The sequence below is a fragment of the Pleurodeles waltl genome, chromosome 3_1, assembly GCF_031143425.1.
Source record: "Pleurodeles waltl isolate 20211129_DDA chromosome 3_1, aPleWal1.hap1.20221129, whole genome shotgun sequence".
Taxonomy (NCBI): domain Eukaryota; kingdom Metazoa; phylum Chordata; class Amphibia; order Caudata; family Salamandridae; genus Pleurodeles; species Pleurodeles waltl.
In genome coordinates, this window is record NC_090440.1 from 1,923,690,861 (window position 1) to 1,923,715,639 (window position 24,779).

Below are 24,779 nucleotides of genomic sequence, written 5' to 3' on the forward strand. Positions count from 1 at the left end.
CATTCGGCGGTAACCGCATGGCGGGCGGCGACTGCCGCCTGCCGCGGTCAGAATGACCGCCATTATCTTAAAAAAGTATTACTTTAAGTAGTACGCATGGGATTATTTAACAATAATTATGGTTGTCCTAAATCCGTGCTGTTCAGAAGTATGGAACGTGTAATAGTCACCGAAGATTTGTGTTTAGTTTGACTGTTAGTCCTTTCATATTGCATCATCTTTGTTGTGAAGAAAACTGTGGGTGTAGGTCGTCCAACCGGCTGAAACACACCAGCGACTTCTTTATTAAAATTTGTGCTCGTTGAAATGTTCATTCTTAATGGTTCATTTACACTACCTGGTTTTCAAGTAGTTGTATTTTTTCATTAACCGTTCTACCCCATTTGAACTAAATTATGATTTTTGTTGTTGTATGCTTCTACAGCTATTTCATGTTGAAACAGATCATCTGTGTAAAGTGGCATGAAGAACAAGTATTGCTTTACAATAAATCTGGTCAAGGATATGATGTGATGCGATGTTGATACCTCCTTTTGCAGATATTCCATGGGAAAATCTTCAAAGGAGCTTTAGGTCTGTTTTTCTCTTTTTGGTTGGTCGTAGTACTTAGATGTGAAAAACGACACGGCAGAGTAGCCCATTATTCTCAGACTTCCTTGAACCGACCTCCTGTTGTAATTTATACATATATATCGTCCAACCGGCTGAAACACACCAGCGACTTCTTTATTAAAATTTGTGCTCGTTGAAATGTTCATTCTTAATGGTTCATTTACACTACCTGGTTTTCAAGTAGTTGTATTTTTTCATTAACCGTTCTACCCCATTTGAACTAAATTATGATTTTTGTTGTTGTATGCTTCTACAGCTATTTCATGTTGAAACAGATCATCTGTGTAAAGTGGCATGAAGAACAAGTATTGCTTTACAATAAATCTGGTCAAGGATATGATGTGATGCGATGTTGATACCTCCTTTTGCAGATATTCCATGGGAAAATCTTCAAAGGAGCTTTAGGTCTGTTTTTCTCTTTTTGGTTGGTCGTAGTACTTAGATGTGAAAAACGACACGGCAGAGTAGCCCATTATTCTCAGACTTCCTTGAACCGATCTCCTGTTGTAATTTATACATATATACATATATGCTAACATCTGAGACAGTGTGGTGTCAGAATCAATTACTGAGGGTGGATGATAATGTGAGCTAGGCATTCTGTCATAAACCACTAACCTTCTTTGGAACCAACGTTGTCAAGGAACCCTGTCAACCGTGACCTCTCAATGTACAACGTAAAACAATGCTTGACTTTTAAAAGTCCTAGGCTTGCTACCAAAAAATGACCTTACCTTCCGCATACACATGTGGATATATACTTACAAACATAAACTATGTACATATCTTCTTTCTCTCTTTTCTTTAGCTATGGGGCCTCTTACACTGTCTAAGTGCACAGTCCCTGAACCTTCTATGCCTATTGTCTTTTAACTTAGACCAGACTATTAATACTTTTGACTTTTCTGACTGACATGCAGATAAACGATGATCCAACTGAACAACTAAATCTATGAGCTATGGTCTCAGCACACATAGTAGAAGGATTAACCACTTGTGCCAAGAGATACTTCAATACACTTTGCAACCCTTGCTAGACTAAGGATGCCCATTTCTCCTCTGGCCAACCAGTCTCAATTAATAAGAGATTACATGTGGTATTACAACTTAAGTGATCTGGACAGCTCTGTTTCAAAGATTGAAAGCTCATTACCTAAATCGAGTGCAATGTTTTATCAAACATCTTCCACACTTGATCATAGATGGCAGAAAAATTATAAAGCAGGAGATAATTTCTCTCTACCAATGAAACTGTACAATTTGTCACATTCCCACTTACATATGACAAGAAAACAACTCTAGTTTAATCATTTTAATTATCAAAGAAGTTCACAGGTCTACAGGTGTATCTGACAATGATTAAGAAATAATAGAAACGTCTTGGGTCCACAGAAAACCTTTTAGGAGGTGATCACCACAGAACAGAAATGAGTAAAAACTTGGGTCCGAATGTACTCACATACTGGTTTTGAAAAGCAGTTGCAAATAAATTTTGTATTGACATTTTGCAACCAGTATTATATTTTGCGACCGACTTATGTACTGAAAAGTCAGTTCTCGAAATAGGTCGCATTAATGCCCTACCCAATTAATAATATATTTATTAGCGACATTACAATGTGCGACTCACAACCATTGTCTACAATCACTGGATGGTGTCTTGCAAGGGACAGCAGACGACCATCTCTGTGACTGTATTTTCAAAAGGGAAACTTATTTTTTAAAAGCAGCCCAGGTTGCTTAAAGGAACCAGGGCTGCTTAAAAAAAAAAAAAAAAGTTTGGAAAACTTCAGTGAGAGCAGGACCCACGAAGCTGCCACCACGAATGCCAAAGGAGAAGAAGTCCAAAGGAGCCCCCTGTCTCTTGGCAAATCAGTTACCAATGCAACTTGGGAGTTGGTAACTGATCATCCTGAATTGCTGTCATACATTATTGATACATCCCTTACAGACTCACAATTTGGAAGGGCTATCCCTTATTTTCCCCGTTTCAAATTGCAGTTCTATATGTGTCAGAAACCACAACCCCTGGAATTTTGAAAATCCCAGGGTTCCTGACAGCAGAAGCCCGTAGTACATATGGCCCTTGGGTCTCACAATGACTCATCATTCTTCTACTCTGTGAGTAAAGGCATTTGACTATCATCTTTCATCTCTGATTTACACACACTACCTAGCTCTTCGTTCACTGCAATTCATTCAGAATGTAGAGCCTCGTTTTTAGACTTTGCTGAACTGATCTTCGGTTTTAATTTAGTTATGACGTCTAATATCTGAGCATATGTCTCTTAAGTCTGACATGCCTTTCGTTCTTCCCCAGCTTTTGCCTGACCTGCCCCCAATAGAGATGTTTACTGGTGCCAACAGTGGTCAGCCCCAGCATAATGACCTGGACCCCACACAGGGCCTTCGGACGCACCGCTCTGCTCCTCATCGCAGTCAGCAACAGCAGCCAGCCTTAAAGACAAAGTAAGTGTGGGTGCTCAGAGGATTCACTATGAACGCTCATACTCTCGCTGTCCTATAGGTAGACAATAGTGCAACACTGTCATTTCAGAATCTGCAGTCTGCAGGTTGTCTAGTTAGAAGTAATATCAAGTGTCGGCTGCTCCATTTAGTTTGTGAGAGGCACTGTATATGCTGGTGCCACTATGGGGGTCATAACGACCCTGGCGGACGGCAGTAATTTGGGGAAAGGTACTGCCAACAGGCTGGCGGTACCTTTTTCCGAAATTATGACATTGGCGGTTTGGCTTAAGCCAAACCGCCAATGTACCACTCCGTCCGCCAGGGTAGCAACGGCCGCTGGGCTGGAGACTTCGGTCTCCAGCCAGGTGGCCGTCACAATCCCACCCTCGGGATAATGACCGCCATGGTTTTCGTGGCAATCGTACCACCACGAAACCTATAGCAGTAGGGACTATCAGTGCCAGGGAATTCCTTTCCCTGGCACTGATAGGGGTCTAGCCCGCCCCCCTCCCCAGAGCCCTCCAAACCCACACGCGCACACATACACACTCATACTCACACGCATACCCACATCCACCCACGCATGCACACATACATACCCACACACCACAACACACACTAACATACGTCGCACACACTCATTCACAACACACAACATACACGTACACTCACATTCAGTCATTCACGCACGCAATCCATGCGAGTCACACCCGCATGCACGCATACAGAAATAGAGACACACCCCACACACACAACACCCCCACACACGCACACACCACCCCCCTCTCCTGTCGGAGAACCCAACTTACCTGCTTGCACGGGGTCTTCCGGCAGGAGAAGGGACGCGGCGCTGCTGCCAGCAGCATCTGCCAGCAAAACACCACCAGGCCGTATCATAGAACATGATATAGTAGATGGTGTTTTGCTGGTGTGGCGCTGCTGCTGTCAGCAGCGCCACCTTACCGCCGTCCGCCGCCATGACCTTCAACGGAATTCTGCCAGCCTTCTGGCTGAATTCCATCTACGGTCATAATGCAGTTGTCGACTGGTAGCCACGGCGACGGTATGTCGGCGGCCGTCGCCGTGTCGGTAGGCAGCATTTACCGCCAATGTCATAATGAGGGCCTATATGCCTAGAAAATCAACGTATCATGGTCAGTGGTGTGAAGCACATCTCTCATCATAGACAGTATGTTTCTGAGTGTTTATGATCAGTACGATTCAATTCTTGCTATCCCTATGTCTGTTTCTATGATTAGCTAGAAGATTATGGGGGTCATTCTAACCCTGGCGGTCGGTGTTAAAGCGGCGGCCAACCCGCCAACAGGCTGGCGGTCCAAAAAATGGAATTCTGACCCTGGCGGGAACCGCCAACACAGCCCGCCAACTTAACACTCCGACCGCCGCGGCGGTACAGACAAACAGCGCGGCGGTCACCGCCAACAGGCAGGCGGCAGACAATGTACCGCCCACACTATCATAACTCACCAATCCGCCACCTTTTCCGATAAAAACACGGCGGAAACAGACTACGAACGGGAAAACGCTCACCTCTACGCACTCCACGAGGACGGAGGACAGCATGGAACCCGAATTGAACATCATACCTGCTCTCGTCTACCTTCTCATCTACCACGAGTACGAAGTCCGGCGCAGACGACAACGGTGAGTACTGCACCTACGACACACGGGAGGGGGAGGACGAAAGGTTACGGGCACACACATATGCGACCCCCCCCCCCCCCAATCATGTACTCACCAATGCAGAGCACCAAGTCACAGTGACACCACCCAAACACCCCTGAAAAATGCTAGGACATAATCATATTTGGAATAAATATTTATGTACCAAAAAGCTCCAGAAAATTAGCGTACAACCATGAAAGATATCCACAACAAAACTAATGACATACACATCAGTGTATGACTGAAGTACCAAGTCCTGCACATCCTACCAATTCAGCATGTCCGTGGGCCAAAGTCTTGAGAAACAAGGGCAAAGCCCACACAGGAGACCTGAGTCCTTTGGAGAGAACACTGCAGGGGCATCAGATGTAAAAACTACAGGCACCTCAGGGGGAAGGGAAGGGGGGGGGCACCACAGCCACATGAGTCCACGACGCCAGATCCACGAGGAGCCACCATGCCCACCTTTCAATCCTGGGGAGTGCAAAGCCACAGTCTCTCAATGTCTCTACAGTGGGTGGGCTGCCCACTGTTCAATCCTGGGGAGTGCAAAGCCACAGTCTCTCAATGTCTCTACAGTGGGTGGCCTGCCCACTGTTCAATCCTGGGAGTGCAAAGCCACAGTCTCTCAATGTCTCTACAGTGTGTGGCCTGCCCACTGGACCAACCTGGGGAGTGCAAAGCCACAGTCTCTCAATGTCTCTACAGTGTGTGGCCTGCCCACTGGACCAACCTGGGGAGTGCAAAGGCACAGTCTCTCAATGTCTCTACAGTGGGTGGGCTGCCCACTGTGCCATCCTGGGGAGTGCAAAGCCACAGTCTCTCAATGTCTCTACAGTTGGTGGGCTGCCCACTGTGCCATCCTGGGGAGTGCAAAGCCACAGTCTCTCAATGTCTCTACAGTGGGTGGGCTGTCCACTGTGCCATCCCGGGGAGTGCAAAGCCACAGTCTCTCAATGTCTCTACAGTTGGTGGGCTGCCCACTGTGCCATCCTGGGGAGTGCAAAGCCACAGTCTCTCAAGTCTCTGCAGTGGGTGGATTGCCCACTGGACCATCCTGGGGAGTGCAAAGCCACAGTCCATCATGTGGATGACAGTCTCCACTGGTCAAGGAGGAGGCATGGTGGGCACAATGAACCATCAACGGTGCTTGAGACGGCGGGGCCCAGCGGAGCGGTGCTTGAGACGGCGGGGCCCAGCGGAGCGGTGCTTGAGAGGAAGGGCCCAGCGGAGCGGTGCTTGAGAGGAAGGGCCCAGCGGAGTGGTGCTTGAGAGGAAGGGCCCAGCGGAGCGGTGCTTGAGAGGAAGGGCCCAGCGGAGCGGTGCTTGAGAGGAAGGGCCCAGCGGAGCGGTGCTTGAGACGGCGGGGCCCAGCGGAGCGGTGCTTGAGACGGCGGGGCCCAGCGGAGCGGTGCTTGAGACGGCGGGGCCCAGCGGAGCGGTGCTTGAGAGGAAGGGCCCAGCGGAGCAGTGCTTGAGAGGAAGGGCCCAGCGGAGCGGTGCTTGAGAGGAAGGGCCCTGCGGAGCGGTGCTTGAGAGGAAGGGCCCAGCGGAGCGGTGCTTGAGACGGCGGGGCCCAGCGGAGCGGTGCTTGAGACGGCGGGGCCCAGCGGAGCGGTGCTTGAGACGGCGGGGCCCAGCGGAGCGGTGCTTGAGAGGAAGGGCCCAGCGGAGCGGTGCTTGAGAGGAAGGGCCCAGCGGAGCGGTGCTTGAGAGGAAGGGCCCAGCGGAGCGGTGCTTGAGAGGAAGGGCCCAGCGGAGCGGTGCTTGAGAGGAAGGGCCCAGCGGAGCGGTGCTTGAGACGGCGGGGCCCAGCGGAGCGGTGCTTGAGACGGCGGGGCCCAGCGGAGCGGTGCTTGAGACGGCGGGGCCCTGTTGAGCGGTGCTCTTCTGCACCGCGGGCCCTGTTCAGCGGTGCCTATCTCCACGGCGGGGCCCAGTTCAGCGGTGCTCTTCTGCACCGCGGGCCCTGTTCAGCGGTGCTCTTCTGCACCGCGGGCCCTGTTCAGCGGTGCCTATCTCCACGGCGGGGCCCTGTTGAGCGGTGCTCTTCTGCACCGCGGGCCCTGTTCAGCGGTGCCTATCTCCACGGCGGGGCCCAGTTCAGCGGTGCTCTTCTGCACCGCGGGCCCTGTTCAGCGGTGCTCTTCTGCACCGCGGGCCCTGTTCAGCGGTGCCTATCTCCACGGCGGGGCCCTGTTCAGCGGTGCTCGTCTGCACCGCGGGCCCTGTTCAGCGGTGCCCATCCAGCAGGTCAAGGGAGCCAGACCTGGCCTGGACTCCCTGTTCAGTCGCCCTCGGACCGTGACGTATCTGGACCCTTCGGGGACGGACTCCTGGCCTCCTTAGTGTCCTCCTTCCCAGCTGGGATGTGGCATGTGGGGTCCACCTTCTCCGCGCTCCTGCTGCCCTTCCGCTCCTTTGATCGGGCTCTCGGGCCCTTGCCTCCCCCAGATGGTGTGGGTGGTGAAGTGGCCGCACATTGCTCCTTGGGGGCAGCCCTGTCAGTCCTCGCACGGCGGTCCTTGGTTTTGCGGGTCCTCTTGCCGGGGGGGGGGCTGGACGTGTCCTTGCTGCAGCTCGATGTGTCACTGCTGGCAAAGGGTGGGCTCCAGAACCCAGGCACAACAGTGACACCCGAAGCTGGGCTGGTGGTGGCTGCGGTGCTCTTGGGACTCTTTGGAGATGGATGGGGGGGGTCATCGGGGGGAAAGAGGTTAAGGTTAGCCAGGAAAAGTTTTTTAGGGCCAAGGTAAAGGGTAGGAGTAGTGGAGATGGAAGTGGAGGTAGAGGAGGTGGTTGTAGGAGAGTCAGGTGTGCTGTCATTGGGTGAAGGTGCTGGTGCTGTAGGCTGTCGTGAGGTGGATGGCTGTTGGGTGGGTGGCTGCCTGCGTTTGTGTGTCTTGGAAGAGGGGGTGACAGACACAGTGGGAGAGGACACAGGGGACGTGTACATGGCAGTGGGGGTGGTGACTGCACGAGTGTGGACTGTACTGGAGGGTGAGGTGGTGATGGAAGCACTGGCTGATGTGGGGGTGCATGCAGGTGTGAGTGTAGACGTCACAGGGAGGGAGGAGGGAGACGAGGAGGAGGGGGACACAGGGGTGGCAGTGGCTGTTGGCATGTCTGCATCTGGGTGTTGCTCGGGTGAGTGTTTGCGGGATCTGTGGTTCTTGTGTTTGGATGAGCTGCTCTTGGGTGTTGAGGTGTGTGCAGGCTGGTCTGATGGTGTGGATGGGATAGGCTGAGGAACAGGAGACAGAGACAGGCTGGAGGCAGTCAGAAGAGGGAGGCTGGAAACAGGGACAATGGCTGCCGTCAGTGCTGAGGCCAGAACAGTGAACGCTCGTTGATGGGCAGCCTGACCCGAATGAATGCCCTCCAGGTACGCATTGCTCTGTTGCACCTCCCTTTGCACACCCTGGATGGCATTCAGAAGGGTCGTCTGCCCAACAATGAGCGTCCTTACCAGGTCAATGAGCTCCGCACTGAGGGCAGCAGGGGCAACAGGGGCAGGGGCTGAGGTGCCTGGGGCGAAGGAGACGCGCGCCTTCCTGGGCGAAGCGGCACGGAGCGAAGACTGAGGGGCTGCTGGGAGGGCGGGGCTGGTGCGCTGGGTGGCGGCTGTACCTGTAGAGGCGGGGGGCACGGATGTTGCCGCCACCCCTAGGGAGCTCCCATCCGAGGACGTGTCGCTTTCGCTGCTCTCACCAGCGGTCCCCGTCGTGGTGCTCCCCTCGCCCTCCGGATCACTGGTGCCCTCGGTGTCTGTTCCTGGGCCCACCGGGGCCTTGTGTCCTGCAGCTCCCTCGTGCTCCGATGCCATATCTCCTCCGCCTGATGATGCTAATGCACACATGCACAAGAAGATGAAGAGAAAGGGAGGGGGGAGAAAAAAGAAGACCAGGTTGAGTGCATGCAATGTCAACACCGTTGGCGGAGAGGACAGACACAGGTGCCTAATGCACTAAGCCGCGCATTCGGGGTACACTACTCAGTACTACTGACTAAGACAACAGGCCAAGAGACGTCAAACGCGCACATGGGAGATGCTGGACCTTCAATGGCTGTACTTGTCACCCTACAGAGGTGGGGGCCGGGGGCACAGGGCCATGCCTAAGGGAGAGGACTACACTACAGAAAGCGCCCTGGCCTAATGTCACCCACAGCCCTCCTCCCCCACCCAGACGCCTCCACTGCGCAGAAAGATAGGAGAATGTGCTGATACTCACCCCCTTGTGTCTGCTGTGATGTCTTAAAGCGCCCATCCAATTCAGGGTAGGCCACCGCCAGGATCCGGGACATCAGGGGGGTCATGGTGCGACTGGCACCCCTCCTAGGTTGGGAGGCCATCCCCAGCAGTGTTTCTGCGGTCTTCCTTGTTCCGCGGCGGATGTCCTCCCACCTCTTGCGGCAGTGGGTGCCCCGTCTGTTGTGGACCCCCAAGGTCCGGACTTCCTTGGCGATGGCACGCCAAATATCGATCTTCTGATGGGCGCTGACCTATTAGACATGTACAGGGTGGAAAGGAGGAAATCATCAATGGCCTGCATGTTAGATGTAATTGCCCCCCCCCCACCCACTTTGCCATATGGCACATGCTTTCATCTGTCGGGCGTTGCACTCCTCATTCGCCCCCCACCCCACCCCACCAACTTACATCCACCCCAATCCACACAGGCATAGCCCATTCCATTAGCACCCGGGGTACTCACTTGTTGGTCTGGAGGACCGTAGAGTAGCGCATACTGGGGGAGGACCCCATCCACGAGCTTGTCCAATTCTTCAGACGTGAAGGCAGGGGCCCTTTCCCCAGTCACAGCAGCCATTGTATCTTCCAGACCGAGGTCACAGCAGCACTTGCAGTATAGGTCCTCTCCTGTGGATGATCAGGTCTCGAGTGATTAAGCAGATAGAAAATGGCGGTCACGCCCGCGGCGGTGCGTACCGCGGCGGTGCGTACCGCGACCGCCGGCGCACATATCTTCATTGGCTCCTGAAACCCATAGGCTTCAATGTTAACCAATGCGGCTTTGCGCCGCGGTCTTCGACCGCCTACCGCCACGGTGTGCCCCGCCAGCGCAGTGACCTCACATCCCATTGTCCCACTTCACAGGTCAGGCAGCCGCCATTTCAAGGGCCCACATGGCTTAATTTTGATTGCGACACACAGGCCTAGGCCTTGCATTGCCACACATACACGCCTTTCAACCCATTGCCATTCTTTAACTGTGCAAGCTGTCTGTACGTACCTGTGGTTTGGCTGACTCTGTGCTCCATGTTGTCCTTCCTAGGCACCGTCCGCTGGGACTTGGGATGAGAAGGAGGAATCCTCGCGTGTACCGACCGCTGGTGGACCTGTCGACAATGGAAGAACGCCATATAATCCTTCGATACCGACTTGACCGTGCCACTATCCATGAACTGTGTGCCCAGCTGGAGCCAGCCCTGATGTCCCCCATCCGCCAACCCACAGGGATTCCCCCTCTGGTGCAGGTTTTGTCAGTCCTCCATTTTTTGGCCAGTGGGTCATTCCAGACCACAGTGGCCATGTCATCTGGAATGTCTCAGCCTATGTTTTCAAAGATTTTGAGCAGAGTGTTGTCTGCCCTGATGAAACTCATGCGGAGCTACATCATTTTCCCCGAGGAGGGTGACTTGCCCACAGTGAAGGGTGATTTCTATGCCCTTGGACATATCCCCAACATCATTGGTGCCATTGATGGGACCCATGTGGCTTTGGTACCCCCAAAAGACGATGAGCAGGTGTACCGAAACAGAAAGAATTATCATTCGATGAATGTCCAGGTGGTCTGTTTGGCTGACCAGTACATCTCCCATGTAAATGCCAAGTTCCCAGGGTCAGTGCATGACGAGTATGTGATGCGAAATAGCAGCATCCCCTATGTGATGGAGCAGCTACAGAGACAACGTGTGTGGCTAATAGGTGACTCTGGTTACCCCAACCTGCCGTGGCTACTGACCCCAGTAAGGAATCCCCGGACAAGGGCAGAGGAACGCTACAATGAGGCCCATGGGCGTACAAGGAGGGTGATTGAGCGAACCTTTGGCCTCCTGAAGGCCAGGTTTAGGTGCCTGCATATGACTGGTGGATCCCTAATGTACTCACCAAAGAAGGTGTGCCATATCATCGTGGCGTGCTGTATGCTTCACAACCTGGCTTTGCGACGCCAGGTGCCTTTCCTGCAGGAGGATGGTCCAGATGGTGGTGTTGTAGAAGCCGTGGAGCCTGTGGAGAGTGAAGAGGAGGAAGACTCTGAGGACGACACAGACAATAGGGACAGAGTGATACAACAGTATTTCCAGTAACACCCAGGTAAGAATCACCCACGCCATTTCACAATTGCTTCTAGCCTCCTGCATCTATACTTTCTGTAGTTCCCCACAGATGTTTTTTATTAATTTATGCCTTTCCCTTCCCTTCTCAGTGCTGTCTGACTCAGTACCTGACTTCTGCTTGGTTCGCCCATGAAATACAGCGTATTGACATTGGTATGTTGTCATGACTAATTGACAGGACAGAAATTGAACAGTAATATGTTATCCCTTTGTTAATAATACAGCATGACTCAAAACAGGTTTGTGTGCAAAAAGTGATTTATTTACAGTGCTAGATACCGGTACATGTGATTCTAAGGGTGATGGGTGGGGGTGGAGGAATATCCATGGCAGAGTCCAGTTCTCAGTCTCACAGGTGCTTTGTTCTTTTGCCTGTGGAAGGATGGAGCATAGGCAGTTCATGGTTGGACAGGGTGGCAATGTGGGACAGTGGGAAGACTTGAGGGGGTATGTCCTGCTGGCGGGGGTCTTGACATCCTACTCTGTCTTTTTCTTTGGTCTCAGGCTCCTCTTACGGGGTGGTTGTTCTTCAGCAGGAGGTGGGGTTCTGGGGGGCTGTCGAGGTGTTGGGACCTCCTGTCCACTAGCGCCGGCGGAGGTGGTAGGCTGTTCCTGGTCCGGCCTAGTGACAGGGGCCCTGTGTGGTGCACCATGGTCCCGCAACGCGTCCTCTATCCTGTGGAGGGCCAGGACGATGGTCCCCATTGCGGTCCCGATGATTCTCAGCTCCTCCCTGAACCCCATGTAGCGTTCCTCCTGCTGTGCCTGGATCTCAGTGAACCTGGCCAGTACCGTCGCCATCGTTTCTTGGGAGTGGTGGTAGGCCCCCATGAGGGTGGTGAGGGCCTCCTGGAGAGTGGGTTCCCTGGGCCTCTCCTCCCCCCCCTGTCGCACAGCAGCCCTCCGAGCTGCCCGGTTTCCCCCGGCCTCTGTCCCCTGGCCGGTGTGCCCGCTCCCACTGCCCCCAGGTCCCTGTTGTTGTTGGGGTGTCGGGTTAGCCTGGGTGCCCTGTAGTGGCAGACACACCGCTGATTGAGCTGTCCTAGAGACAGAGGCATGGGCCCGCTGGGTGGGAGCTGTGCTGGTGTCGGCAGAGGGGGTCGGGTCTGGTGTGGCCTGTGTCTGGGTGAGGGGAACCGACTGCCCAGAGGTCCCCGATGGTCCGGGCTGGTCATCAGGTTCACTGTCGACAGAGCTGCTATCCTCAGTGTGGGCCTGTTCCGGTGGTGGGATGGACACTTCTGGACCCTCCTGGCTGGTGTGTTGTCGTTCGGGTCCTGCATGGGGTAAGAGAGTTTGGTTATTGTTTCTGTGTGTGCAATAGCAGGCGTGTTGTGGGTGCCCTTGTCCCCCAGTGCAGGCATTCCCTGGAGGCCGGTGTTGTGAGGGTATTTAGGGTATTTAGTGGGGGGGAGGGGTTAGTGCAGTGGTCATGCTTAGGTGATGGGTGCCCATGGTTTGTGTTGGCATGCAGGAGTTGGTGTTGGGATGGGTGGGTTGTGCTGGTGAGACATTGTCAGGAAGGATGTGTGCTGGGGGGTTGGGGTGAGGGTGGGGGTGTGGGTTGGCATGCTGGTGGGGTGTGGGGGATATAGTAGTTGAGATGGGACTTACCAGAGTCCATTCCTCCGGCTACTCCTGCGAGGCCCTGAGGATGCAGGATGGTCAAGACGTCTTGTTCCCACGATGTAAATTCGGGAGGGGTGGGTGGGGGTCCGCCGCCAGTCTTCTGGACCGCGATGTTGTGCCTAGAGACCATCGACCGGACCTTCCCCCGTAGGTCGTTCCATCTTTTGCGGATGTCCTCCCTATTCCTGGGATGCTGTCCCACCGCGTTGACCCTGTCCACGATCCGCTGCCATAGCTCCGCCTTCCTGGCTATACTGGTGTGCTGCACCTGCGAGCCGAAGAGCTGGGGTTCCACTCTTAGGATTTCCTCCACCATGACCCGGAGTTCTTGGTCCGAAAATCGTGGATGCCTTTGGGGTGCCATGGGGTGGTGTGGGTGAGGTGTGGGGTGGTGTATGTGATGAGGAGTGTGTTGGTGAGTGGTGCTTTGTGCTACTATGTGGTGTGTGTGATGGTGTAGTGTGCCTCAGTGTGTCTTCCTTTGGATTGTCTGCTGTGTCTCTCTCTCCTTCTCTCAGTATTTGGGGTCGCAGGGGTTTGTGGGTGATGTGGGTGTGTGTTTTATAGTTGGTTGATTGTGTGGGAGTGGTGTGTGTATGTGTATCAGGTGTGTGTTTTTCAAATTGTCCAATGTGGCTGTGTTTTGGTGCTGTGTGTGTATTCTGACCGCGGCGGTGTGTAGCGCCAATGGAATACCGCGTTTGAATGACCGCCGTGTGGATTCGTGGGTCGTAATGGCATGGGCGTATTTCTGTTGGCGTGACGGTGGAGGTTTGGTCATCTCCAGTTTATCGCTGCCCGCCGATGTGGCGGGCTGCAGTGGAGGACGGATTTTTGGAGGTTTGGCCGTTATGGGTCAGAATGACCGTGGCGGTTGACCGCGGCGGTGTTATGGCGGTCTTCTGACCGGCGGTAAGGGCATTTTACCGCCGAGGTCAGAATCACCCCCTATATCTTATTGTCAGTGTGTATATGCTTCTATACTCAATAAGAGATACCACAAGATCTCGGAGTGGATATTTTGCTAGTACATAAAGGGTAACTCTTTGCCTTCATAGGGGACTTAGCCGGATTCACAAAAGTAATTTATACTTTTGAGTAAGTTTGAACTTTGGAATGAGTTTACCACTTTCTGTATTCAAAAACTCAGAGTGTAAACCTACTACAGAAGTGTACCTTATGTGTCTCTAACCTTTGAGTATTGCAATTGGCTTTTTCTTGGGTGGGCGGGTGACTTCTCTCCCCAAGCCCCTCTCTGACTTTCACTAAATACCTCCTATTCCTCCTTAATCCCATCTCTGTTTATACTAAGAGGCATATTTACAAAAAATTATGCTTCACTGTGATGCAGCAGTGATGCGTTAAACATAGTTACGATGCACAGAAATCTGCTATGATGCTATGGATGCACAGTATTTACAATGCAGGGCATCATGGCGCAAGGACCAAAGGTCTGTCAGAAATTTTGACGCACTGTGGGAACTTTGTCGTAACAAATCAGTCCCAAAAGTGGTGCATCACTGAAGCTGGTCTCACAACTTCAGCGGTGCGTCAAAATTCAGAGGCGCTGCATCACTTCTGACTGATGCAAGTAGACTAATGTGTTAAGACTAATGTGAAATTCTGTAAAATGGTGGAATAGCACCTTTTACAACCTCACATTGGTCCTGAATGTAGTGTAAGCAGTATGCATAGTCTACCTATGTGTATGTGGAGACCTGAGTATGTGTGACATAGTGAGTGACAGTGTTATGTGAGTGACTACAAGTATATAGTGTGATGAAATGTGGAAATACATGTATTACCTACCTTATGTGTGTATTTACCTGTTGTCCTTTGGGGTACGCAGACCTGGACTTGGTAACCCCTTCATCCATGGAGAAGTGACAATTCTGGCCTGTACACTGCAAACAATACACAACGTCACATAGCCTTGATGCAGAGGATGATGAAATCATTGGTGCCATGGTCCTAGGGTCCTACAACATGATTGGCACATGTGTAGGCCAACTGCAACTAGTGGGGATGTAAATAACAGACATCGTCCAAGGTGTGAAGTGACCCCAAATGGTCAGATTCCTGTTTAAAAGCCACTGCGTCAGTCCCTATGCCTGAGTTTAGGAGGCATAGGAATTCTGATACATTGCAGGCTTTGCAAGATGCATCTGACAGAGGCGTCAAATGAGGAAAATCTTGAAAATGTCCCTCCGTCAGTTGCAAGTGACTTTTTCTGACGGAACGCCCACGTTGCATACATGAATTTCTTCGTGATGCAGCCTAATTGAGGCCTTGAAAAACTAACACATTTGGCCAAATGCATTGCATTGTAAGTATGGAGCTAACAGAGCTCCGCTTCTGTGTCAAAAAATGACGCAGTGGAAGTGCAAGCTCCTTGTAAATAACCCCCTAAGTCCTCTCATTCTTTGCCGCTCCCCTGTGTCCCTACCACATTTACTACTAAAACCTATACTTACCTGTGTTAAGACTCCACAGACAGTGGTGAGAACTCTGCACACATAAGTATAGGTAATGCAGAGGGATAAAACTCTGCACCTAGTTTGTGATTTGCAATTTGTAGTACACTTTGTTTCAATACAAAGTGCACTACAAGGAGCAGTTTGTAAATCAGGCACCACATGTTTTTCGACTGGTGAAAGGCACCTCACTTATCATCAGAGTATATATGTTTATTTGGTGTTTAGTATATCAGTAAGGAAGTGATGTGCTCTGTGAGATTTTACATTGCCCGTAACAAGCACTTCAGCAGTGGTCCTCGTTCTGTGAATTCCTGAGGACATCCTCCCAGTATGAACATTTTTAATGACTTCCATTTTGATTTGGATTTGGTCATGTATGAGTGATTGCTTTTGTGGGGCTGATTTAAAGTTTTGTGGATGTGTTACTCTATCACATATGTGATGGATATCTTGTTTGTCTAATTTCAAGTGCATTATATCCTATGCAACTTGCATTAAGATGTACAGGCTACCCATCAGCTTTGTGACAGAGTTCCCATCAGCCAAAATCTAAATCAGGCCCAGTGCTCCAGGAAGGGGTAATCCACTCTATAAGACCGTATGCAGTTTCTGTTCTTTTCTTGAATCGTATATCTGTGTCTGAGATCTGCAGAGAAGCCATCTGTCTGCTTTCTATCAACATTGGTTTTTGGTAAGTATTGATTCCTCTTTCTGTAATTCCCCGATTTCTCGTTCAGCCTCACCCTCTGCTCTCACTGCCTCCCAGAAAGGGTCAAGCCTAGAAACTATTTAGGGGCAAATTTATGGCCCCAGTTGCATTGTGCTTGCACCGTGCAACGTGGTGCATGTGTGACGCATCACTAAAGGCAGGTTTATGAAGTCACACAAGGCCACCTTAAGGTGTCCTTGCCTGGTTTCAGAAATCTGGAGCATGGGTACTCATAAATATTTTTTCAGGGGCCACAGAGTACAGTCTGGGATGTGCTTGAGGGCTGCATCAATGCTGGGCCATCCCCAGGGAGACAAGGAGGAATGGGAGATTATCAGGGCAATTACAAAACAACAACTTTTTACAAAAAAAAATAGGAGGCTCAGGAAAACAATGGGAGAATGTATATTCCCCATTGGCTTATGTTGAAACTGAGGCAATTTTAGGTGGGAGACACCTAACATAAAGCCAGTTTTTACTTCAAAAATCTCGAGTTTCCCGTCGAATCGGGTCTGTAGAAGAAGAGCTCAGAACCAAAATACGAAGTTGCTTGGTTAGTAAAAATGACAGAAAAAACACAGAACTCGTGCTGCTTTTACTTCTGTGCTGATGTTTCCCATATGAATGTCTACAGGCAGCAAGGAGAGGTCTGTTGGGCTGCCAGCAGCCGGTGCGGCGTGCTTTGAATACCACTGATCTGGAATAACGCATTCCTCGCAACTCCAATGGATTTTGATGCATTCCCTGATTTACCAGAACTGATAAACCTGGGAATATGCCAAAATGCGAGGCCTTCACAGGGGAAGTGTCGCGAGGAGAAATATCTTCATTTCTCCTTGTTATTTCCCCTTTCTGTGTGTGCTGCCAGTGACAGCCGGCAGCTTTAGGAGGGAGGGAGCAGGCGGGAAGCACACACACACTCATTCTTACACGCACGCACATCCATTAACAACATTCAAACATGCACGCACGCACCAAACATTCATTTTAAAAGATCACACACACACACTCATTCTTTCACACACACACGCACGCAGGCACATCCGTTAACAACACTCATAACATTCAAACTTGCACGCATGCACCAAACATTCATTTTAAAAGATCACACACACTCATTCTTTCACACACGCACCACATCCGTTAACAACACTCATAACATACAAACATGCATGCATGCACCAAACATTCATTTTAAAAGGTCACACCCACACACTCATTCTTTCACACATGCACGCACGCACATCCATTAACAACACTCATGACATTCAAACATGCACGCATGCACCAAACATTCATTTTAAAAGATCTCACACACACGCACACACACACGTACCTTCAGCCTTGGAGGTCCCAGGAGGGTTGGTCTGCTGCCTTCCCTCAGGGGAAGGCAGCAGTCCCAGCCTCGTCACAGAGTGGGATGGGGTCAGTGAGACTGCTGACCCCACCCCACTCTGTGACGAAGTGTCATTGATTGACACTCGCCCTGGGCGCTTTAGGGCTTAAACCTGAAGCGCCCAGGTCGAAGTCAATGGGTGACGCTTTCCTCGTCACCCAGGGGAGGGCCTCGAGGCACCTTTGCTGAGCCGAGTAGGTCACGCCCATAGGAGCTGTGACCTCCTCAGCCCAGCAAAGTTCAGCTCAGGCAGCCAGGAGTCTGCGCAAATCGCGCATGTCTGCTCCTGGCTGCCTGACCTGAACATAAAGAGTGCCTGTCAGGCTGCCTTTTTTTCAGCCCGACAGACACTCTTCATGAGGGGCTAAAGGTGGGGGGCGTGGCCCCTCCTCTCTAAAGGACATGCCGTGCCTGTGTGCTGCATTCCACAGCACACACAGAAAGAGAAATATGCCTCAGGAGATTGTTTTTGTGCAGGAAGGTGCACCTTCCTGCGCTAAAACAATCCTGCATGCAATGGAGGCACCCTTGCACCATGGTGCAGGGGTGGGAAACATCCTTTTTTACGACTTTCTTTTTACGAAAGTCGTGGTTAACGAAAGCGCAACAACGCTTTTTTTAACCACAACTCCGTTATTTTGTGCCTTAACAACGAACATGCGTGGTTAAGGTACAAAGAAGGGAGTTGGCGAAGGAGGACGACGCAGGTGAGAAGGGGTCGACTAAGGTAAGTGCTGGGTTTAGGTTTTGGGGAGGGGGTGGGGGGGTGGAGGGTTTTAGGTTTTGGGGTGGGGTTGGGGGAGTGGGGCGTTTTTGGTTTTGGGGAGGGGGTGGGGGTTAGGGGGTTTTAGGTTTTGGGGTGGGGTTGGGGGGGTGGGGCGTTTTTGTTTTTGGGGAGGGGGTGGGGGGTCAGGGGGTTTTAGGTTTTGGGGTGGGGTTCGGGGGTGGGGCGTTTTTGGTTTTGGGGAGGGGGTGGGGGTAGGAGGGTCAGGGGGTTTTAGGTTTTGGGGTGGGGTTGGGGGGGTGGGGTGAGGGATGTAGGGTGAATGGTGCCTATTACTAATGCTTTTATCAGGAATGCCTTTACAACGAAATATCGTTATTAAGGCATTCGTGGTAAAATCATTAGTAGTAAGAACGAGGTCGGTGTTCTGACCTCGTTGTTAAGGCAGTAGTTGTTTTTAAAGTCGGTGTTCCGTCGTACAATCTGCAGGGGTGCCTGCGTTGGCGCTAGCCATCTAAAAAGGCACCAGCGCAGGGGGAAAGGCAGGAATGCACCATATTAAGTTAAATACAGTGCATTCCTGCCCTTTGCCTGTCACGCAGCACAGGAAGGTGGTTTGCTGCGCTGCACTGCATGACTTGGCCATAAATATGGCCCTTAGGGGGTCATTCTAACCCTGGCGGTCCAAGACCGCCAGGGCTAAAATGACGGGGGCACCGCCAACAGGCTGGCGGTGCCCTGCTGGGCATTCTGACCGCGGCGGTTCGGCCGCGGTCAGAAGTGGAAAACCGGCGGTCTCCCACCGGTTTTCCGCTGCCCAAATGAATCCTCCATGGCGGCGCAGCAAGCTGCGCCGCCATGGAGGATTCTGACACCCCATACCGCCATCCTGTTCCTGCCGGTTCTCCCGCCAGGAACAGGATGGCGGTATGGGGTGTCGCGGGCCCCTGGGGGCCCCTGCAGTGCCCATGCCAATGGCATGGGCACTGCAGGGGCCCCCGTAAGAGGGCCACAAAAAGAATTTCAGTGTCTGCTTTGCAGACACTGAAATTTGCGACGGGTGCAACTGCACCCGTCGCACCTTCCCACTCCGCCGGCTCAATTCTGAGCCGGCGTCCTCGTGGGAAGGGTGTTTTGCACTGGGCTGGCGGGCGGCCTTTTGGCGGTCGCCCGCCAGCCCAGTGCAAAACCCAAAATACCCTCAGCAGTCTTTCGACCGCGGAGCGGTATTTTGGAGGGGGAAGTCTGGCGGGCGGCCTCCGCCGCCCGCCAGACTTAGAATCACCCCCTTAGTGTCTAATGTGCACGGCACAAGCAACTCTAGCCGGTGGTCACTTTGCTCAGACAACCCTCATTAACTGTTCACCTAATAACTGTCTTAAGCTTTCCCATTCACCCTGCCTCCTCTGCTTTCTTCAAGTGAGAAGTGAAGAGGGTTTGCGTTTGTGTAATAGAGTCTTAAAATGCTGCTCATGCCTACCGATCAATACTCGCAGCCAATAGCGGCCGTTTTTAAAGACACTTGGATAACATTTATCTGTATCAAACACAACGTAATCAGTCGGTTTTCTTTTGAGTAATGCATGCGAACCGAGGCGTAGAACTACTGGCCCGGACGCACACGTAGCCCGAGACCTACCGACAACCATTTTCATATTCACTCTGCCACCCATGCACTCAGACGGATGCACATGCATTCCTTAATGCAGATGTAGCAACCGTTATCCGTGACCTTGTACAGCACGAGGCACAAGGTGATGTGCCTCGTGCCTGGGGTACAAGGCCGGATACTTTCGGGGGAAAATAATGATGTGCAGTCGGAGGGTAGAGGGATGGCAGTGCACACCGAGGGCGCACACGAGAGCGCTAGTGATGCACCTCAGGGAAGCTCACGGCATAAAGGTTGGACATTATGGAAGCCCAGTGTGGTTTAATGGAGGAGACACAGGCTGATCCGCAAAAGAGTGTGGAGCTAATGTTTACTTGGTGAAGTCAGAAAGATTCTCAAACTCTTCCAAGTCAGACATGAGTAGTTCCTTTATTCTTGTCATTTTGAATTTGTAGGACTTTTCCTATTACAAATACAAAACCTCAAGACGAGGGTACATAGAAAAAAAGTCAGAGCTAGTTTAATAAGTCACACATGATATAGCTACTTGACAGCTATGAATACAGATGGAGGGATGGAAAACAAAAAAATACATTTCTTCTGCATTATATTTAAAAATATCACTTGCTTTTATTTACTCTTTTGAAAAGGTATCTATGTTATCACTGTCCTGCATTCAGATCCAAAACGTGATTGTTAGCTACTCAGTTTATTTACTGTCTGTGCACATCTCACACTTTTTCATACTCATTGTTTGCAGTTCTGTTAAGTCACGAATGGTCCCTTGCAATAAAAAATTGTAAAGGTATGTGCAAAAGATAGGAGATCTCTTGAAATCCGTTACCACAAAGAAGTGCACTGTCTGACTCAACTCATTTTTGAAGACTGTATTTATTTCGAACAGTGTGCCAATGAAAACGTCAAATGTCATATCAATATGGGCGAGAAGTGAACTACATTTCTGAAAAGAGGACAGTTGCATGCTCCTTTCTTTCTCTCAACCATTTTAAAAAAACAGTCCACATGGTGCGCCTTGATCTCTTTTTTCAATATATATCTCCCAAATATTTGGCAAGAATACCACAAGCTGCATTCAGCAAGTAAAACCAAAATCCAGATCCTCTGATCGCTGCAATTTTTAGATACACTTACAATTTACCGTTCTTTGCTAGGTTTTCAGAAAAGATTGCCCCTTCTCATCACTTACTGGTTCAAAAAATACCCTGCACAATCACGTTTCTGTCCAGCTCACAGATCAGAAACACTCCTTATTATGCCACCCAATTTATTAGGCCATTATGAATTACCTCTTTTACCACATGAACAGAGGAAGGTTCGCTGTACTCTTTTTGAGGTATTTACATTGTGGGCATTTCAAGATTTCTTTACCTCATTCAGTTAATTTCTGTATTGAAAATGTTTTATGGGTTATACCCACATAAAGAACATTTGGCTGGTTTAGTTAATCACTGAATCAATCTGGATTTGTAAAGTGCTGCTTTTCACCTGCGATGGTATCTAGGCACTAGACGCCAAACTGCTCTAGTGGAATCAGTTGAATAACAAGGTTCCAGTCCCCTAAGATTTGCTTCTCCCCCGTGCTATTTTGTATATTCGTATACACTGCTTGTAAGATCTTCCAAGGGTCTCGGTATGAAGTTGCATATCAGTGCGGAAAGCATGTAGCTCTAAATTAGCCCCTAAGCAGTTTCCCAGGACATCAAAGTAAATCTCAACCCTTATTGATAGAATGGAGACAGACTCATTTAAAAAATATATTTTTCTTCATCTGAAGACGGGACTTCTTCTAGTTGACTCCAGTGTATCCTGAAGTAATAGTCAAGGGTATGCCCAGACAGAGTAAAGGCAAAACACATTGTACTGAAGCTTCCATGACCAATAGATCCAGCTATTCACGAAGAGAGACGAACAACATCTCCCCAACATACCTCTGGCTCGTATCATACTTTGGAAGTTTGATGAAGGTCATTGCTTAAATCCTGCAGGATGCAAAAAGAGATGTAAAAAACTAGTTGAAACATCTTAGAGCTAAAGAATGCAAGGACTGAACAAAGGCATCTGCAAAGTTAAGAAGTTTTAGTTGCTAAATATATTTCTGATCACAATAAGGCAAACATATCGTAATTGTGACAATGTAGAACTAAGAATCTAATAGAAATTTAGGATTAAATGTTTAGAACAAAACATATTTTGAGGGCCCAATACATTTTAGGATGGCTGAAACATTTTCTGAAGGAGTGCAACATTTCGGAAGTCTTTAGAGGTAGCCTTCATGCTGCAGAGGTTGTACCTACCATGCAAAGCTATTTTGGGACTTCGTAAAATCTGTAGAGTACTGTGCCATCAAATGAGAGGTAGGCACACAAGGAGTCCCCTGAAGTCTGACAGAGATCAGCTTAGTAGGTGCACCTACTTGCTACGCGTGAATGTAGAAAATGAGCTCAGGTTGGTAGATGAAGGTAAAAAAAGTGATGTTATTAGATCAGCTCGGATGTTTCTCACTGTTGGTTCTTTTTGTGAGTGCAAAAATGAATTTTAGCCACCACTGGTGCAACGGCCACCTGATAAAGACAGTTAGAAATGGGGTCTCTGGTGGGCAGTTAGTCTGCACTCTGTCCAAGCAGAGACCCTCAATCTAGTCAGGGAAAGGGAATTACACTCCTAAGGCAACCCCTGCTCACCCCCTTGGTAGCTTGGCAAAAGCAGTCAGTCTTCTCTCAAAGGCAATGTGTAAAGTATTTGTACCAAACACACAGTAACACAGTGAATACACCACAAAAGTGACACAACACCAGTTTAGAGAAAGAGCCAATATTTATCTAAATCAAACAAGACCAAAGCAACAAAAATCCAACATCGACAAGCAAAGTTATGAATTTTTAAAGTAAAAAGAGTCTTAATCCATAGAAATCAATGGATGCTTTGTTTTTACACACAGTACCTGGTTTGTGTAAAAAATAAAGCCGCACTGTTGAGCGTGTATCGGGAAAGTAAGTGATGCGTCAATTCCTGACTCGCAAGTGAGGCTGTGCGTTGTTTCTTCTCTGGTCGGGTAGGTGATGCGTCATTTTTCTCCCCTGTAGAAAAGCGATGCGTCGATTTCCGGATGGACAGCCTCGGGTCCGCACAGGTTCACTGTGGTTTTAACACCCAGCAATGATGCGTGCAAAATCATGGTGCACGGTGGTGAAGAGCCGCACTGGAGGTGTGGGGGGCTGGGGTGATGCGTCGATTTTGGCAGCCACAAGCAGGTGTTGCGTCGATTTCCCAGCCGCAGTGCAGGTCTCGTCGATCTTTCAGCCGCGAAACAGGTGCTGCATCAATTTTTCTCCTGCTCAGCTCCTATGTGTGGGCTTCAGTCTTGGTTCCACCAGCTTCTCCTTTCAAGGGCCCAGGGACTAGATTGGGCACCACTTGGCAGGGTAGGAGTCTCAGCAAGAGAGTCCAGGTGCTGGCAGAGGAAGTCTTTGATGGCCCTGAGATTTCAGAACAGGGGGTAAGCTCAGTCCAAGGCCTTGGAGACACTTGACAAGGAGGATAACACAGCAAAGACCAGTCTTTGCCCTCTCACAAGCAGAAGCAGCAACTTCAGGCCAACTCATCAAAGCACACTCACAGCCAAAAGGGCAGTACTCCTCCTCCAGCTCTTCTCCTTGGCAGAGGTTCCTCTGAGGTTTTGGGTCCACTACTTATACCCATTTCAGCCTTTGAAGTAGGCAAACTTCAAAGGAAAGTCTCCGTTGGTCACAACATCCTGACTTGCCCAGGCCTGGCCCCAGACACACACCAGGGGGTTGGAGACTGCATTGTGTGAGGACAGGCACAGCCTTTTCAGATGTAAGTGTCAACTCCTCCCTCTCTACTCTAGCCCAGGAGACTCATCAGGATATGCAGGCTACATCCCAGCTCCCTTTATGTCACTACCTAGAGGGAATTCACAGACATCCCAGCTGTCAGTCTGACCCAGATGTGGATTCCACAAGCAGGCAGAAGCACAGAATGGTTAAGCAAGAAAATACCCACTTTCTAAAAGTGGCATTTTTCAAACTGATAATCTAAAAGCCAACTTTACCAAAAGATGTATTTTAAAATTGTGAGTTCAGAGACCCCAAACTCTACATCTCAATCTTCTCCCAATGAGAAACTGCACTTAAAAGATATTTAAAAGCAGCCCCCATGTTAAGCTATGGGAGAGTTAGGTCTTGGAATAGTGAAAACAAATTTGGCAGTCTTTCACTATCAGGACATGTAGAACACACCAGTACATGTCCTACCTTTTAAATATACTGCACCCTGCCGATGGAGGTTCCTAGGGCCTACCTTAGGAGTGCATTATGTGCAGTAAAGGGAAGAATTGGGCCTGGCAAGTGGGTACACTTGCCAGGTCGAATTGGCAGTTTACAACTGCACACACAGACACTGCAGTGGCAGGTCTGAACCATATTTACAGGGCTACTCGTGTGGGTGGCACAATCAGTGCTGCAGCATTTGATTTACAGGCTCTGGGCACCGCTAGTGCACTTCACTAGGGACCTACTAGTAAATCAAATATGCCAATCATGGAAAAGCCAATTACACATACAGTTTACACAGAGAGCACTTGCACTTTAGCACTTGTAAGCAGTGGTAAAGTGCCCAGAGTACCAAAACCAGCAAAAACAAAGTCCAGCACACAGTTAAAAACACAGGAAGCAGAGGCAAAAAGACAAGGGAAACCATGCCAGGGATGCCAGGTCTAACACGCCACCTGATAAAGACACCCCCTCCATTGCTTTATATGGTGCACTCAACAGTTCCTAAACTTTTTGTGGGATGCATGAATTTCTTCTGAGCCTAAACTAGCTGTTTCAAGTGGCTTATACTTAGGGCCCAATTACCAGGCTTGCGGTGGCGGTCGAACCACTGTGGCTGTGGCAGTCTGACCGACACATTGCGAGGTTGGGGGGCAGACCCGCCAACCTACCGCTATCCCCACCACGATCAGTGATCCCGAAGGGCCGACGGCGGTCCGGGTTGTAATCAGCCAGGGCGGCGCTGAACTCAGCACCACCCTGCTGATTACAACCTTGTTCTCCATCAGCCTTTTC

General features: G+C 50.3%; 1 protein-coding gene across 1 annotated transcript in view; it reads left to right on the plus strand.

Annotated features, from left to right (window-relative positions):
- Positions 1-24,779, plus strand: part of LOC138283645 (kinesin-like protein KIF12) — a 68,229-nt gene that overhangs the window by 37,585 nt on the left and 5,865 nt on the right. The window contains exon 6 of the mRNA XM_069221582.1: positions 2,933-3,081. Coding sequence (XP_069077683.1) covers positions 2,933-3,081 — 149 coding nt within the window. The remainder of the gene's footprint in view (positions 1-2,932; positions 3,082-24,779) is intronic.